Below are 17,708 nucleotides of genomic sequence, written 5' to 3' on the forward strand. Positions count from 1 at the left end.
AATGCAAAAATGGGGGAAATGATGACTTACCCTTGTAACACAGCAATGCAGCAAGTTTTGGACCAAGAAGGTGAGCCTTCAACCTCTGAAAAACAGCTCTGGGGTGATTGAATGGATGGTGGAGGTGGTAGGCTATGAAGTGTAGTGTAAATGGCCAAGAATATTAGGGTTTGGAGCTTGAAGAAGAGAGCTATGGAGGGTGGGGTGTATCTATCTCAACCAAATGTTTATAACCCTTGCAAATAGAGAGGGAATGTTTGTTTTATAGAGAAAGAGAGCCAAGGCTTCTTGAAGAAGCCTCAAGAAAGGGTCAAAGCTTCTCAAAGAAGCTTAACCAAAAGGGTCAAGCTTCTCCTTGAAGCTAAGCAAAATGATCAAATCTTCCTTAAGAAGACAAACAAAAGGCTCAAAATCTCGGAGGAAGGGTCAAGTGCTGCACTCAGGAGGGCCAAAAAGGAGATGGTTGGCCGACCAGTTCAAGTGGTCGGTCGACCAGGGTTCAAAAGGGTCAAGGTGCAAAGCTGGTCAGCCATACCAGAAAGGTGGCCTCTCAGATGAGTAGAATACAGCTGTGTGGTGGGAGACCAGAAATTGTGGCGCAAGAGTGAGACAAATCAGCTTTCTAGCAAGGTTCAAAAGGGTCAGAAAGAAAAGCTGGTCGGCCTACCCATATTGGTGGCCTCCCAGGTGAGTACAACACAATGGTGGTATGAGAGACCAGAAATTATGGCCCAAAAGTGAGGAAAATCAGCTTTTTGTCAAAAAATCGGCTGGAGGAGAGAGAAAATGATTTCCAAAAGAATTGCTGGTCTCCCACTATAGTACCACCTTCCAAACAATGAAAATAGGGTCCATACCAAAAATGAACCCTAACCGATGCAAAACGAGGGTTTGGGGGCCAAAATACTCGGCCCGGGGCCCCGAAAACAGGCTGTTAGGTACCAGAAGTGGCGCGCGACCACGAAGGTGACCTTTCAGGCCACAGTGTCCCTCAAAAGAGAGGAAACACGGTGTGTGCCAGAAATCAGAGCAAACGGAGGTAGTTAAGCGGTCCCGAACCGAGGTACACGGCCGACGACTCCGAAAACTGAAAACTGGTCTCCAAACGGGAAAAATGGCCTACGACCACGAAACGTAGCCTACGGTCACTGAGAGATGGTCTACGAGACCTCTCCCTCCCTTCGGGAAGAGAAAACAGAAAAAACAGGACCTGATTCACAAACCGAGGCAAAACATAAAAGAACCCCGAAGTCCGGAGGCAAGGCTCGCAGCCAAGACTCTGAAATTTCAGAACGAGCACAATATGCATCATCACCAAGCGCTTAATCAGTGACGTCTGAGTCTTAAGGTCGGCCAAAAATGGGGTGTCTACATTGCCAAACAGGCTTGATGGTAAAAATGTCGTAAAATTAACAAATAATTAAATAAGTTATCAACGTAAGAAATGACTTATCAAAAGATTCTTAGGCTATGCATGATTTGATTTTTAGAATTTTTTTTAAAACTAAAAAATTAATTTGGTTAAGAAATAAAAAATAAAAAAGTAAAAAATATTATGTGTTTGGTGGTACATAGCCTAAGAATTTAATATTCTTGAGCTATGTATGGTTTGATAATTATTTCTTATTTCTTATTTCTTAATCAAATTAATTTTTAATTTTTAAATTTTGTTTTTTAAAAATCAAACCATACGCAGCCTAAAAATCTTTTGATAAGTCATTTCTTACGTTGGTAACTTATTTAATTATTTGTTTACGACATTTTTACCATCAAGCCTGTTTGGTAACCATTTCATTTTTAGTTTTCAATTTATATTTACAAAAATTTAAAAAACTGTCATAAAAACTTGTTTGATAATTTTTTTGGTTTATAAAAGGTTGTCTCAGTTTGTAAATTTAAGAAAAAAACGTAAATTTAAAAAATGAACTTACGTTGGTTTTCAAACAGAAATTTAAAAACTTTACAAACAAAATTTTTTTTCAATTAATTTTTTTTTAAATAATTTTTTTTTCAATAAATTTTTTTTTCCAACTAATACTAATCGATGGGACAATTAGTAATGCTATTTTAAACCTTAGGAAGGGGATTGTAATTTCTAAAACGTGAAGGGTGTCAATGTAATTTACGTAATAAGGACAAAATTGGTATTTAAAAAAATTAAATTACTGAAGAAAAAAATCTATAATGAAATTTTAAACCTTAAGAAAAAGATATAATTTTTAAAAGTAAAAGAAGAACTATAATAAATATACACTTCAAGAAGTGCCAGCGTAATTTACCCTATTAAGAGTTAGGGTCATGCTTCGGAGCTCTAATTAGAACTCCAAAAGAACAACTCTAATGAGCTGTCAACCAATAAAAAAAAAAATAATGAAGTAAAAGACAAAAAAGAAGAAGAAAAAGATAAATTAGTGATCTATTAAAGCTCTTTTTTTTAAAGATCTAAATCATTTTTGTAAGAGTTATGTGTGTTGGTTAGTAAAGTGGTATAACAACTGTTATACCAACCCTACCATAGAGTAGTGGCATGTGTTAGTTAAGGTGTCTTTTTCCGAGTGAGGGTGCCTCTCGTGCACCAAACATAACAGTATATCCGTGCGATTTTATGGATTTATTTTGGGATTTATTTTAATAATTTAAATTATTGATATTTTAGAATATATTAAGTAAAATATATTTATAAAATATTAAGTTAATCAGATATCGTTAACCTTTTCATTCATTTATATTTATTTTAATATTTTAAATCATAATGTCATTTATTTTTGAAGATATAAATATAAGTGAATGAAAGGGTTAATAATATCCTATTAATTTAATTTTTTACAAATATATTCTACTCAATATATTTTAAAAAATAAATAATTTAAATTATCAAAAACAAACCGTAAAATAAACTCATAAAATCGTACAACAATGTCTGCTGTACTGGCAGCACCCCAAATCCGTTATTTTCAGCTTTGATTTGGATAGTTATGTTCAACCTTCCCAATGGGGTGCCTTAATTAAAAGGCACAACAACAGGGTGTTAGGTTTGTCAGTGGGTCTATTTCAGTTTACTTTAATCATTGAAATTTTATTTTATAAGAATTGGTTTGAAAAATAGGTCTATTTTTTAATTTTTTAATTTGAATAACACTTGAGGGTTCAAAATTTCGAGGCTCGATTGCCTCGAAATTCAAAACGACGTCGTTTTGAATATATATATATATATATATACTTTCTCCTCTCTTTTCTTCTCGCTGAAACAGGGAAGAGAGAAGAGGGAAGAGGGAAAAGAGAAGAAATAGAGAAGAGAGAGGAAGAGAGGCGATGGGCTGGAGGGAGAAAGACGAAGAAGATGGACGATGACAGAGACGATGGGCTGTATAGATCTGTATATACACAGATCTGTGTGTATGTGTACACAGATCTTTGTTTCTTCCCTCTGTTTCTTCCTCCTATCCTTCTTGCTCTGTTTTCTTGCTCTGCTCTTCTCCTTCTTCCTCTGTTTTTTATTTTGATTTTAGATTTTGATTTTGATTTGTGTATATTTGGAATTTTTGTATATATTTTGGTTTTTTTTTTTATTTTATTTTTTGATGTGGATTCTGATTTTATTTTTTATTTTGGGATTGATTTGGATCTTGGTTTTGGATTGTGGAATTTTGTTTGAGAGAAAGAGAGAGGAAACTGCATAGGAAGGCAAGGAAAAAGAAAAAAAAAAAAAAAAACGGGCCATTCAAGCCCAGGTATTTCGGGCTACGTAGCACAACTGTTTTAATTTGGAGTTAAAAAGTTTTATTTAGAATAAGTTTTTGACTTTTTGTGAGAGAAAGAATATAATGATTATGGGTTGAATGTGATGTTTTGTCTTATTAAGCTAAATAGTTTATTTTATCTTTGGGATTTTTTTTTAGGGTCCCTGATATTCAGTTTTTATAGCATAAAGGACATTCAATATTTTCATAATATCTAAGATCCCTCAACATTGATGCAGAGAAATTTCAATTCAGAGAAATTCTCTCCAGAGAAATTCCGGATTTCCCAAAGAATTTCTCTGGGTGCAACCTAGAGAAAATTCAAATTTCTCTCGGTCATTTTAACCAATTTTCTCTAAGTTCAAATTCAAATTCAAATTTCTCTGGATTCGTTTTAACTAATTTTCTCTGGATTGTAAAGACACAACATTATTTTATGAAATGGTTTTGTTCAATGTTCTATGGGTTCAAATTCAAATTCAAATTCAAATTTCTCTGGGTTTATTTTAACTAATTTTCTCTGAATTGTAAAGACACTATTATTTTATGAAATCCAGAGAAATTCCCAAATATTTGTGAATAGAGTCGGAGAAAATTTCTCTGAGTTGACAAATTTCTCTAACTCTATTCACAAAGAATTTCTCTGACTTTGTGTAATATGTAAGCCAACAATACAATTTTTACTAACAAATCCACAAATTTCTCTGGTCCAAAACTAGAGAAATTCTCTCCAAACCAAACAGATCACAGAAATTCTCTGGATTGAAAGCAGAGAAATCCAGAGAATTTCTCTCTATTTGCAGCAGAGTTGTATCTAACTTGGGTATTTCCATCCGAAACGTTGAAAAATGAATTCAGCTTTCATGTTATAAAGACTGTCGGGGAATCATATTTTTCTTCTATACTCTTCTGGTTGCTACTTTGGAAGATTCATGCCCCTCTTTTCAAAACCACAACCCACCATAGTGGACTTCAAAGAGATTTTATACGCAAAATCTTCATCTAGTTTATAATTGATCGAGCCTAAGGGAAAAGTGATTTTACATTTGTAGCCAACCAAACACGAGCATTTTGTTATTAGATTATAAACAAATATTACCCAATGCATTTGGATATAGGTCAACCAAAATCCATCTGTGTATCTCTAATCATATATCTCATCAATGATAAATACGAAGGTGCTACATTTGAACTGAATCAGAAACTACTTTGTTTAGTCTGTACGGAAGCCTTACTTGGATCTAAATATAGCTAAATCTAAAACTAACTGTTCAAACTGATGAGAGGAGGTCAACCTGGTATTAATTCATATATGAATTGGGTTAGTTTGCCAGGTTGGATTCATACCTGCGTTTCTTTTATGAGTTGAGAATGGATGGAAATCTCAGTATCTCATTATGTGTTAGAAGAACAATTTTGCACTTTAAAAAAGCTTCAATGTTGATTTCTTACCTTTGCTTGATAGTTGATACTTGGTGTCCTTTGCAGGCCAACACAAAAATCTTATAACATCTTGCTTGATGCGTTTGCAATCTCAGGAATGGTGGATCAAGCTCGAACTGTCTTTAAGAGCATGCGAAGAGACAGGTAACCTTTCCTTTTTTCTAAATATGATATCATACACTGGGCTTTTCCTTGAACATGTCCTAAACTAAGGATAGAAGTATCATTCTCAGACAGTAAAATTTCATTCTTCCTGAACCCTTTGTCTCTCACTCTTCTCTTCTGTAATATGTTTTTCATTGTTCAGAAGTATAAAGAGCAAGTTAGTGGGAGAGAGATAGATCTAGGGAAGGAGAGAAAGAGAAAAAGCTCTAGGGTTTTGAACTGGTAGTGGAGATCGACAAGAGCGAGAGAAGAGCAGTAGGATAGAGATATCAAATTTCTTTGTGAGGGACCTTAGACATCAAACAATAATATTATAGATTTATTTCATTATCAAAACTAGGGGAGGGACCTTAGATAAATGGGGCACAATAATTATATTATTATATATCATATTTATCTTAAAAAGAGACGAGTCCTAATATAAATAAATGACTTAGATAAGTGGGGGCACAAGGGACAACAAACACATTAGGGAAAACAAACCCCCCTCACATTTGTTTTTCATTTTTTTTCCTTTTTATTTTTATACATTAAGACTTTATTTGGATTATAAATCTATGTAGAAAAGAGAATATTTTAAGAAAAATATTAGAAATAATAAAGCGAAGAAATTAAATCAATTTTTTTTCCCCCTCATTTCTTTCCTTTGATAAATTTTTTCATAAATGCATGATCTAAACAGAATTTAAAGAAATACATTAAGCAACTAAGAGGGAAAATTTGTAATTGCATTTATAAATTCTAAACCCTATACATTAGTTCTCCTATGATTCTGAAAACTGCATACAATTCCCTTGGATTTGTAATTACATTTCAAAAAAAATTCCTTGATTAATACACCGTTAAATAAATTAACAGATTTAATTTGTGTTATCAGTTAATTTGTTGATAATATCTTATAGGAAAAATTAGTGAAATATTCCTCTCTAATTTTGTGTAGTATGAGAGGTTTAAGATGTTTTTTTTTATTAGTCAAGGCCCCTTAATATTTTTACAGAGAAAATTCGACTCAGAGAAATTTTAGTTTTTACAAAGAAATTTTAAAATTTCTCTAAGAAATTAGAGAAATTTCTCTGTGAAAATTAAAATTTCTCTAACTCAGGGTTGAATTTCTTTGAGTCGGGTAAAATTTTTCTGAATCGAATTTTCTCTGTGAAAATATTGAGGGACCTTAACTATTATGAAAATATTATACGTCATTTATCTTATAAAATCTATATATCAAAAACTTAAAAAAAAATTCTCCTATCTTAATTATCTCTCAAATAATGAGAGAGAATATATTAGCTTAGGGTCAAACGAACCCTCAACCCTCAACCCTCATCCCCATTCCCATCCCCATCCCCATCCCCATGACCCACCCTCTTCCTCCAAGTTAAAAAAAAAAAAAAAATGTTTTTACGTTCTTTCCATGGCAAAGATTTTTTCAAAACAAAATTTTTCTCACATTGTTTTGAGAACCTAGAGTCAAAACTCCTACTCATAATTAATGAAAACATATAGACATTCTCGCATTGTTTGAGTACCCAAAGTCAAAACTCCTAGTGAAAACTAATGTGCAAATTTTATGACAACATTCCGATTGCTCAAAAACTTGTCTGCTTTCTTGAGAAACAAAAAAAAAAAAAAAGTGTAGGATAAACACAGCAAAAGGCCATGCAAGTAAATCAAGAACCTAGCTAGAATTAAAACTAAAGTTTAACTTTTTTCACTTTGACCTTTTATATTTCAAGTTTTCCCAATTTACTCCTAAAACTAATTTATGTTCAAAATTAAACAAAAAAATGTCATAATAACTGTCATATACATAAAAAATATATTACTATATTGGAGTTTTAGTTTATGTAAGAGACGTAAGTTATATAAAATAAAATATTTTTATATCACGTGACTGTCAATATATCATTTTCTATTTAATTTTTAACAGAAATTAACTTTAGGAGTAAAATGAGAAAAACTCGAAATATAAAAGCCCAAAGTGGAAAAAAAACAAAGCTCAAGGGCCAAAGAGAAAAATTGGCCAAACAAATTTACCCCATTTGTTAAGATGAATAAGAATAGAATGGCTAAAATCATCATAAAAGTGGATATAACAAAAAGGAATAGTAAAACTAAACTGATATGGAAATCAATCCAACACACACCAACTCCATACTTCTAATAACAACATAATACCAAAGACTGCAAATTTGATGACTCGTTTATGTATTTGATCAATTTTATGACTAGTGAACAACATGAGTATCCAAAAAGGAATAAATAAGGGGAAAAAAAACTAAAAATAGAAAAAGAGGCAATTCTTCTTCCTCTGTTGCATTCACAACCTCTACAAAATGAATTAAATATCATTTGTATATGTATTAAACCTATAGGCCAAAAGAAGAATCAACGAGCTGATCTGCAATCTATTTAGGAAGAATGTTCGCAAGAAGCAAGCACACAGTCATCGAAAAATTGGGTGAGCTGAGTTGAATACAATTTTGGGTCATTTCTGAAATGATCGACATGGGGTGTGGAAACAAAGTTGCAAGCCCTGACCTCATGCCCAGTCCTCCGCTGCTCTTCTATAAAAGACTCCACAGATCCTGCAGGAATCACTCTGTCTGCAGAACTGTAAATATATAACTGCGGACAGCTTGGTTGCCTCAATGTCAACAAGCCCAATACCTCAGAGAGTCTCCTGAAATTTGATGAAAAGATATAGATGTCAATACCAATATCAAGTTCAAAACAAAAGGATGAACAATGAAAAATATTGGTTTCATTAAACATGACACATAATTCAATGGTTGGCCTCATGGATTACAGTGGTGCTACATGCACCAAATAATATACACACTAGTGTACCAAATAGTGTTATGTTATTATTACTGATTCTACCTATTATACAAATTATAAATACCCAAAACCTCTAAAATTATGCCATATCATCTGTTAGTATACTAGTTAGTATATTAATTGGTAGATATAACATTGTTCCATGAATTAACTTCACAGAAGCATATATCAAAATAAAATGTACAACCCTAGTTTAGTTCCCATTAGATAAGGGTCTGGGAGGGGAGTAGATTGGGTGCACACTTCGACATAATTTGCACGAGTGGCTTGCCCTCAAGGTTGAACCCATCACCTTAAATTAGTAGGCCGAATTAAAAAAAAAAAAAAATGGATTTCGATTAATGAAATTTCTGCTACAAATAAATGTAACTTTTACGGGGAAAATTATCAACACCCAAAAAAAAAAAAAAAAAAAAAAACCACCACCAAGGTTTGACTCTTATAATAACAAAATAAATCTGAACTTTTTGATTTATTTTCAATCTGAACCATTTATCTATTTTCATTAAATAAAATCAACAGAAAATTTAATATTTTAGTCATTAAACTCAATGAAAATGGGTATTTTAGACATTTTATGTTCACCTATATTAGGTTCAATGGCTAGTATACTATTTTTTTTTGTCGGTTTTAGTTAACAGAAATAGACAAATAATTCAGATTGAAAACAAATCAAAAGTTCAGGGCTTAGATTGACAAAATTAAAAAATCAGAGTTTTTACCAGGGTCAAAAACTGTTTTTTTTTTTTGTAATTGTCCCAAACATATATTACAATTTTCCAAGCAATTGCAAGTCAAATAAATTTTGCCAAATTTATGGAGAGACAATGATTGCCTACTTCAAGAAGATCAATTACCTATTTATTTTAGGAAGATTCAAAACCACCTCAAAGAACTTCTCCAACACTAATAGCAAAGCTGCTTCAGTCACTGCAGGTCTAGCTTCTGCAACTGTTGTAGCACCAATTGACAAATTCACACCTGGTTCATTTGAGCTTCTGACTCCTTTTGTTGCCACACTATTCTTTTTTAAGAAAGCAGCAGAGAAACCTGAAGCCCAAACCTGTATATAAGCAAATAAGTTTAATAACATTTTCCAGCAAACTCACAAGAAAAAATAAAAGAAGAACATCCTAACTCGGAAGTTCCAGAAAGTGAAATAAACAGTGGGACACCTATCAATCAAAATACCTAAGGCTTTCCTTAACAATCCCTTTGCCTCGAGACAAAAAAGCACCAATCAAAATGGTGAAACTACACCCACAAAAAAAAATCAACCCAAATGGAAAAAAGATACAAATTAAAAGCTTTCATATCTGATGTTGTTTTGAGGATATTAGAGTCGCATAAATGTCTAGCAATAAACCCCAAATGGAAAATAAAAGTACAAATTAAAAGCTTTCATATCTAATAATAGTTTTGAAAATACTAGAGTCGCATAAATGTCTAGCAATAAAGGGCACTTTCAATGAGAAGGAAGAGAAAAATAATGAAAGAGCACAAGGATACAGGCCTAAAAGAAAATGAGAGAGAAGACATCTAAAGAACAATCACTGACAGTTCAAAATCTGCAAATGTACATGAGAGAATGCTATTGCTTGGCAAACACCTAGGAGATAAGAAAAAGCGGCAAAACATTTGCCCTTCAATTACAGATTCCTAACTTTCTCACGGTCAACAACTTATTGATCACCTTCAAACAGTCATTATGCATATGGCTAAACAAAATCTTTCACTAGCATTGTATCAATTAACATAATTTTCATAACAATGCGATCTTGTCCAAGCAAAACCAAATTAATTCTCTTAGAGAACCCTTTACTGTGTGTCAAATTAAGACTACCACAAGTACGAGAGATCAACTAGACAATAATACATTTCTTATGTACACTGAGAGCACATCTTATCTTGTCAACAATGAATCTCATACAATTGCAAACATCATTCACCTGTGGATCAGGGGCTGCAACAGGAGCAGAATCCACAATACATCCCTTAATTCTTCCCATTAGAGAAGGATCCTGTTTCTGAAACTTTTCAAGAATAACTCCATATCTGTAAGTCAACCAACCAAACAAATCAAGTAAAACAGTTAAAAGGAAAAAAGAAAAAAATATGGAAGTCATGCATGTGTATGAGAGAGGAGGGAGGAAGCAATGCTCACGTTAACCATCCTGTGTTGCTAAAAGTGTGAAAAACTAGATTCTTTCCATACTCCTCCTCCATCCAATCAGCAAGATGGTTAACAAGAGAGTCTATGTGTTGTTCAGCTTTTCCACCAACCTGGTAACTGAGAATCTCAGCCATGGGAAAAGTAAATGTAATGGCATGAAACCCTCTTGAGGTATACCACTCTGCATATCTGTTTAGATGCTTTTGCTTTGCACCTAACCATCCAAGTAAAATGACTACCGTCCTGGACTTCGCTGATGAACAATCAGCATTACCTGATATATCAACGGCTTTAGGCTCCGGTAGATGCCATCTGTACAGAACCTCTGATGATGAGCTAGAGGTGGGCACAGAATGTGTATATGCAGTTGGTTTTGCAGATTTGGCCAATTCTGCAGACTGATACGAGTTGAGCAGAGCAGGAGTAGAAGCAACAGGAGAACCCAAAAATTTTGGAACAAAGCTACGATCAGAATTGGGAATTGATTGTGCTAAGTTAGGAACAGGTATTGGTATTCTGGTTATAAATGACAAGTTTGCAAGCTTGGAAACTGATATGTTAGACACACATGATGACTTTATTTCTTCTAATGAATCAGAAATAAAAGAATGGGATTTTCCTGAAGAGGAACTAGAATCTAATGATTTGGGAAGCCGCAATTTATCATGAATATCAGCAGAAACAGAAGCTATGGCAACAGCAGCAGCCGCAACTACAGGTCGTTGAAGGATTCCCGACAAGGAACCCATGATTGTGCACAAACTTCACAATTTCTCATACCAGAGCCAAAGAAACGCTCATACACAACAATTACCAACTCGCCAAAAAATAGAAATCCCGAAAAAACTGCAAATTTGAATTCAACAAGTATTATGATGACCCAGCAATCCCAGAACCACCTGCAAGAAACTAGCATATAAATACCCATGAACAAATTTAATAACTTTAGGTCCTACAATATTTTATGTTCATTCATTGACCAACAAAAAGAGCTTGGAATAAACATGAGGAAAACATGAGAAATATAGAAGGCCAAGTCAAACTTGGTGTAAACTGGTTGTTGATTGATAGTATGTGCTTACCTGGTCCAGGGTTTGGGGAATTGTTTCCAATAAAATCGGGCTGTCAAAATCAACACGTTGATTGACAGCCCGAGCAGTGCTAGACACGTATCGCCACCACCGGCTGACCCAAGAACACGTCCTGCAAGAAAAGGAAATAGAAATATAAATCGATTATTAATTTGTGATTCATTTACATAAAACACAAAACAGGGTATATTAGGATTATGAATTAAGAAATACAAATTAAAGAATAAAAGTTGAATAATGTATGGCTAGCGTTCGTCTTCAGGATGTGTCCAGTCCAGGCTAGCACAAACCCAAGAAAATTATTACACCGCTTGTTCTGTCCACCTTTTTTCCCTTGGCTTTAATAATTAGAGATGGTCCTCCAAACCCATGTGGGGCTTCCAAAGTCTGTTCACATGAATGGTAATATGGGGTTGGTTTGGTCACATGAAAAGGGAAAGGGAGGTGTTAAATAGGAGAGCTTCTTAATACACTTACCAATTTTCTTCTCAAAATATAAAGCGGGTGTAAGATAAATTTTTGAGCATATGCCTACCTCTCAAAAGACAATATCATACATTAAAACTTTTAATTGAAAAACCAAAAATTTTAAAATAGAGATCTTAAATTTGAGTTAGTTTCCCACCTAAAAAAAAGTCAGTATAAAAACAAATTCATACAAAAATTAAGATTGTTTGGAACCACTATTCAATCAGTTTTTTAATCTTTTTAGTGGACTTCTTCAATTTTTTTAGGAGCATTAATTGCACCACAGATTTAAAAAAAAAAAAAAAATTTAATTGAAAAGTGTTTAAGCAGCTTTTTTTTTTCGTGTGTCTGTAACGGCTTTTTTTAGTCTCAATTCAATTTTCATCCTCGTAATTTTTTAAAGAAAAATTAAATAAAAATTGAAAAAGACCACTGAAAATGATTTTTTTAACGAGTATGCTAAACGAAAGCGTGTGTTTGAACCAACTTATTATTATTATTATTAGAATTTAAAAATGGAGAAAGCAAACATAGGACAACGCGGACTAATTACGCTCAATTCACGAAGTTGAAACGTAAGATGAGCCGCTAATTAATTGATGTGCCATGCCATCTAGACAAAAAGCAAAGGGGCAAATTCTAAATGACAATTTTGCCCCTTCCTTCCCCTATGTTCCAGGAGGAAGGAGTCATGAATCTGAATATCAATAATCAATCAATCGATATCACTGATTCACGAATTGTCAAATCAAAAGTTGGAAATTGAAATCAGTCTAAAATTGTAAAGGAAAGAGATAGATCGACGACTACAAAACCCTAGAATACAATCACAAATATAGATTTATGTAGATACTTAGAAAACACCACACCTTGTATGCAGCAAACGGAAAGAAAACATGATAATGCTGCATAATCATCAAAACCAAAAAAAAAAATAAAGAAAAAAGAAAAGAAGAAGACAGTTATGTTACCTGAGGAAAAGAGATTATTGAGAAGCTCTTCTGTGCTTTGAAAATAATTTGGATGTAGTTTGGCAGAGAAGAAGATGCCCAAGTTTGTCCTCTTTTCTAGGAGGAGAAGAGAGGAGAATAGAGGATCTTTCTCTTTCTATAATTCTGCACGCAAATAACGCTCTCTCTCTTTCTCTCTCTCTCTCTCTCTCTCTCTCTCTCTCTACATATATATATATACGCATATGATGATCGAGATACATACATACAATACAATGGCATATCTCTCTCTCTCTTCTTGGAATTCTCAACTCTCCCTCCTGCGTGCTTCTTCTGCCACCTTTAAAATTTGGAAAATGATGTGTCAAATTTTTTTTTTTTGTCAAATGAATGATTATGGTTTCGTTTTAGAATATGTTATTTTATTAAGTTTTTAATTTTTTAATTTTTTGAGGGGTTATTTGGGATGACTTAAATAAGTGTATTTTGTTTTAGAATATGTTATTTTATTAATTTTTTAATTTTTTGAGGGGTTGTTTGGGATGACTTAAATAAGTGTATTTTTTGTCTTTTTACGAAAAGATGTGCAGAAAAGTAGAGAGGTGATGTGATAGAAAAAAGATAAAAAATAAAAAGATGGATTATTTTGGATATGCCAAACTTGGCCTAAATATGAAAAAAAAAATAGTATATTTAGAATAATTTTTTATGAAAAGATGTATAAAAAGTAAAAAAAAATTAAATCTTTAATTTTTTAATATAAGTTGTTCGACTTTTTTTTTTAGTGACTTTTTGACTTTCAAACTAAAAAGTGATATTGTCAAACGAGATCTGAATGTAATGTGGAGTCAACACTTAATGAATGATTAAAGTGTAGACTCCACACCTATGTGAGATATTTAGTCATTTATTTAGTAAAAAATTTAGGTTCCGTTTGGTAAGACTTTCTAACTATGATTTGAGAATATGAGTTGTATTTTGAGTTTATATGTTTTGAAATTATGATTTGTGTTTAGAAAATTTGTTTGGTTATGATTTTTGAATAGAGTGTTGAATTGAGTTTTGAATTGAGTGTGAAATTGAGTTTTGAAAGTTTGATTTGACATGTGAAGTAAGAAAATTTGTTTGGTTATGAGTTTTGAAAAGAGTTTTCAAAGCATAATTTAAATTGTTATAACTCATAACAAAACACACTTATTTCACACTATTAAAAATTCTGATCAACACTCATAACCAAACTCTTTTTAAAACTCAATTAAAAAATTTATTATTAACAGAAAATAACATTAATCAATTTTTTAATTGAAAATACTATAAAGGAAATAATTTTTTTTCAAAATAAATATTCAAAAAATTTAAATCATAAATATTTAAATAATTTAAATAATCTAAAAACTTTAATAAGTAAAAAATTAAAATAAATATTCAAAAAATTTAAATCGTAAAAATTTAAATAATTTTAAAATTTAATATTTTAAATTTAAAAACAACTCTACATTCAAATCGTAACCAAACATATAAAACAAAACTCAATTAAGAAATTATTTTTAAAACTCATAACCAAACACATAACTCTAAATTTCGTACTACTTTCACAACTCTGATGGTGTTTGGGAAGTGAGTTTTTATGTAGATTTTAGTAGATGTAGGTTTTTATGAGATAAAAAAGTTTTGGTGTTTGGGAAGATAGTTGGATTTTTATGTGGTTGGATGTGATGTTTGTGAGAGAAAAAGTGAAATGATTATGGGGTTGGATGTGATATTTTGTTTGGATGTGTTTTTTTTGGTTTTGCAAAACTTTTGTCTTTTAGTGGAAAAAATGAGAAAAAAATTTGGGATATGGCTTCCCAAACACCACCTCTATATTCAAATCGTAACCAAATACATAACAAAAAAATTAACATATTTAAAAATATTTTTATAAAATAGAGTTTGAATTTGTTTTATAAAATATTTTAAAAATTAAAAAATTAAAATCGTAATATTTAAAAATTAAAATATTTAAAAATATTCAAAAAATTAAAAAATAAAAAAAAAATCGTAACATCTTTAAATATTAAAATATTTAAAATCCTAACAAAATTAAAATATTGATTTGAATTGAGTTTTGAAAAGTAATAATTATGTTTTGAATTGAGTTTTGAGAAATGGGTATAGAATTATTATTTGAAAGCTCAAAACAAACACCACACTCAAATCAATAGGTGAAACTATAATTTGTGAGGCTTACCAAACGGAGCCTTAGTATCCCTAACATTAATTTTAAAATTTCTTTTCAATCTTATTTTTTAATAACAAATAAATGTTAAAAAGTACATTAAAAAGTGTAAAAAAAAAATATATTTTTTAAAATTTATAATAAAAAAAAATTAGAGTGGCAGTTGTGTCTATGCACAACAATGTTGTACACACAATGGGACTTGTTTGGTACTACTTTGATAATCCAAATTATTTACTTTTTAGAATTGGTCAAATAAAATGCATTTATAAAAATTCAAATTAATCAGACATCATAGTCTTATGATTAAATCAAATTTGAACTTGAAAAAAAAAGGGGGTGAGTGTAATGTTGATTATAAATTTGAATACAAATGTTATTTGATGATAGGTTTATCAATATTTAATCATCTCGATTTTTTAAAAGAATATTTTACTGAGCGTATCGTAAAAAGTAAATAATTTAAATTATTAAAATAAGAGTTGAAATGAATCTCAACATATGTACATCAATGATTGCTATGCTTCGAATTATTAAATATTTTACAAAATACTCATGTGGTTGTGAGACTCATACGATCCCACATCCATGGGTCCTACACCTAAGTGAGTATTGTGTACATATGTCTCACATTATTTTTACACTCGTGTGAGTATTGCGTAATGTGTGAGACTCACACCACATATTACAAATTTTAAATGGATTATCAAATATTCTGTTGTTTTTACACTTATGTGAGTATTGCGTAATGTGTGAGACCCACACCACATATTACAAATTTTAAATGAATTATCAAATATTCTATACAACACTCACCATTGATGTGGACCTACACACTACATCTTGAGTCCTACAAATATTGTATAGTGTGGATCCCACACACATATAAGTATTAAGTAAAATGTTTAATAATTCATTTAAAGTCTTTATTATTGTTCTTTAAATAATCTACGAAAGTTTAAAAAACAAATGAATCGGATTAATAAGGTAAGATTATGTAACCTTTATTAGGTAATGTTTGGTAAGTTGGATTTTAGAATTTTTTTGGTTAAAATTCATAAAAAATTAAAATAGGCTAAAATAATTAATAAGATAAAATGTCACATCAAATCCACAATTATTTCACTTTTTCTCTCACAAATATCACATCTCATTACAAAAAAATATAACTATCTTCCCAAATATAAAAATTTTAACTTACTAAAATAATCAAAAACTAAAATAACTTACTAAAATAACAACTTTCCAAACGTCCACATAAAATCAAGTAATTGTGGTGTCTTATACAGTTAATGGTTTAAACACGCGATGCATTTTTAATTTGAAAATAAGTAACTGAGAGGGTGATTTATGATCAGGAGTTGGGCCGAGGTAACGGCCGAGCAGATTGAGAGCCCGACGGTGCATGGGGCCGAGATGATTGACCATCCGCCAAGAAGTGGGCTGCCAGAACTTGGGCCGGGCAGAACTTGGGCTAAGTGTGAGCCGCCCCGGCCCAAGAAGGAGCTCGGCTAGATAACGCTTGGTTCAACCGAGCTGCCTGATCAGGGGATGGCTGAAGCTAGACAAGCTGAGTGACCGGCGCCCGGAAAGGTGTGGTCAACCGAGGAGACTGTTTGACCGGCAGGAAAGCCGATCAAAGGAGGTACCCGGGCTAGGCTCTGCCGGGATGTCGCCTAGCCCGGCCCTCCATGTGTTTATCCGGTTAGGCGCTTGAGTATGAAGCATGGCATGGCCGTGGTAGAGCAGCTCGGCTGCCGAGCTCCAGGTGTGAAGTCAGGCAGTTGAGATTAGGTGATGATCGGCAAGGTTTACGCTGACAGATGGGATAGCAGAGCCACGTGTCAGGAGATGACTGGGAGTGGGTATGGGGCTCAAAAGGTATATAAGCATGTCTGCGCCCCCCATACGGGACACGAACATCTCTGTAAGGAATTCTTACACTAAAACACTCTCTCCCTTCTCTCTATCCATCCTAAGGTGTGTGCTAACTTGATCGTCGAAGGGTTTTTCCGGCCACACACTGCCGGGTATGTGAGAACCCGAATATAAAAATTAAGTAAATAATTAAATAATAATATTACAATCTCAAATATTTTTGTGGTGAATTCTAAGGTGCAAATTAAATATTATTGGAGGATGTTTTAATTAATTTTAAACTTAAAATAAATTTATGGTGAAAGCATTTAATTTAGAGGCAAGATTTATTATAAAAAAAATATATATATAGAGAGAGGAGGGTGTGACTTAAACTCTAGACCACAAGGTTAATATATAAGACTCCTACCATTTGAGTTACATATAACTTATACATATATTTTGTATATTTATTTATTTATTTGACCTATGTGTGCCCACTACTAGTATAAAATAAACACAAACCCTACTCTATTATTTGTTCACCGCATAGGGCAACAACACAGCAGCCACGGGAGAAGGTTTGAGAGAAGGAAAAAAAGAAGAAGATGTTGCAATCAAAGAACTTTTGGGTGTGTTGTGTTGTGTGTGATCATCAAAGGTTAGCCCTCTTAGGTTTTCTTCTCTTCTTTCTTTGTTCTATCCTTATTCTATAATTATTTTATTCATTCATGGAGAGGTTGTAGGTTTATGTATTGTGTATAT

General features: G+C 32.4%; 1 protein-coding gene across 3 annotated transcripts; it reads right to left on the reverse strand.

Moving 5' to 3' along the window:
* Window positions 1-7,527: 7,527 nt before the first annotated feature.
* Window positions 7,528-13,091, reverse strand: LOC145788617 (uncharacterized). 3 transcript variants are annotated; one of them, XM_082911912.1, is made up of 7 exons: window positions 12,890-13,091; window positions 11,775-11,837; window positions 11,442-11,562; window positions 10,351-11,258; window positions 10,136-10,241; window positions 9,044-9,249; window positions 7,528-8,028 (listed from the first exon to the last, which is right to left on the reverse strand). In XM_082911912.1, exons 4-7 carry the CDS (start codon window positions 11,106-11,108, stop codon window positions 7,758-7,760), a joined length of 1,341 nt encoding a protein of 446 aa, XP_082768038.1. In that variant the 5' UTR covers window positions 11,109-11,258; window positions 11,442-11,562; window positions 11,775-11,837; window positions 12,890-13,091; the 3' UTR covers window positions 7,528-7,757. The 3 variants fall into 3 exon arrangements, with proteins under 3 accessions (XP_082768038.1, XP_082768039.1, XP_082768037.1); XM_082911913.1 differs by having other exon boundaries at window positions 11,664-11,837; window positions 12,890-13,076; XM_082911911.1 differs by lacking the exon at window positions 11,775-11,837 and having other exon boundaries at window positions 12,890-13,089.
* Window positions 13,092-17,708: the final 4,617 nt, after the last annotated feature.

Source organism: Camellia sinensis, unplaced genomic scaffold (genome assembly GCF_055761805.1).
Source record: "Camellia sinensis isolate YWXY unplaced genomic scaffold, ASM5576180v1 Unanchor14, whole genome shotgun sequence".
NCBI lineage: Eukaryota > Viridiplantae > Streptophyta > Magnoliopsida > Ericales > Theaceae > Camellia > Camellia sinensis.

Bases quoted from the DNA above. Each gene is read 5' to 3' on its own strand.
- LOC145788617 (XM_082911912.1), bottom strand. From the start codon at position 11,108: ATGGGTTCCTTGTCGGGAATCCTTCAACGACCTGTAGTTGCGGCTGCT. The intron at 9,250-10,135 runs GTGAATGATGTT...GCTTATATACAG, and splicing joins TTGCAGCCCCTGATCCACAG to GTTTGGGCTTCAGGTTTCTC. The intron at 8,029-9,043 runs GTAATTGATCTT...ATCAAATTTCAG, and splicing joins AATCTTCCTAAAATAAATAG to GAGACTCTCTGAGGTATTGG.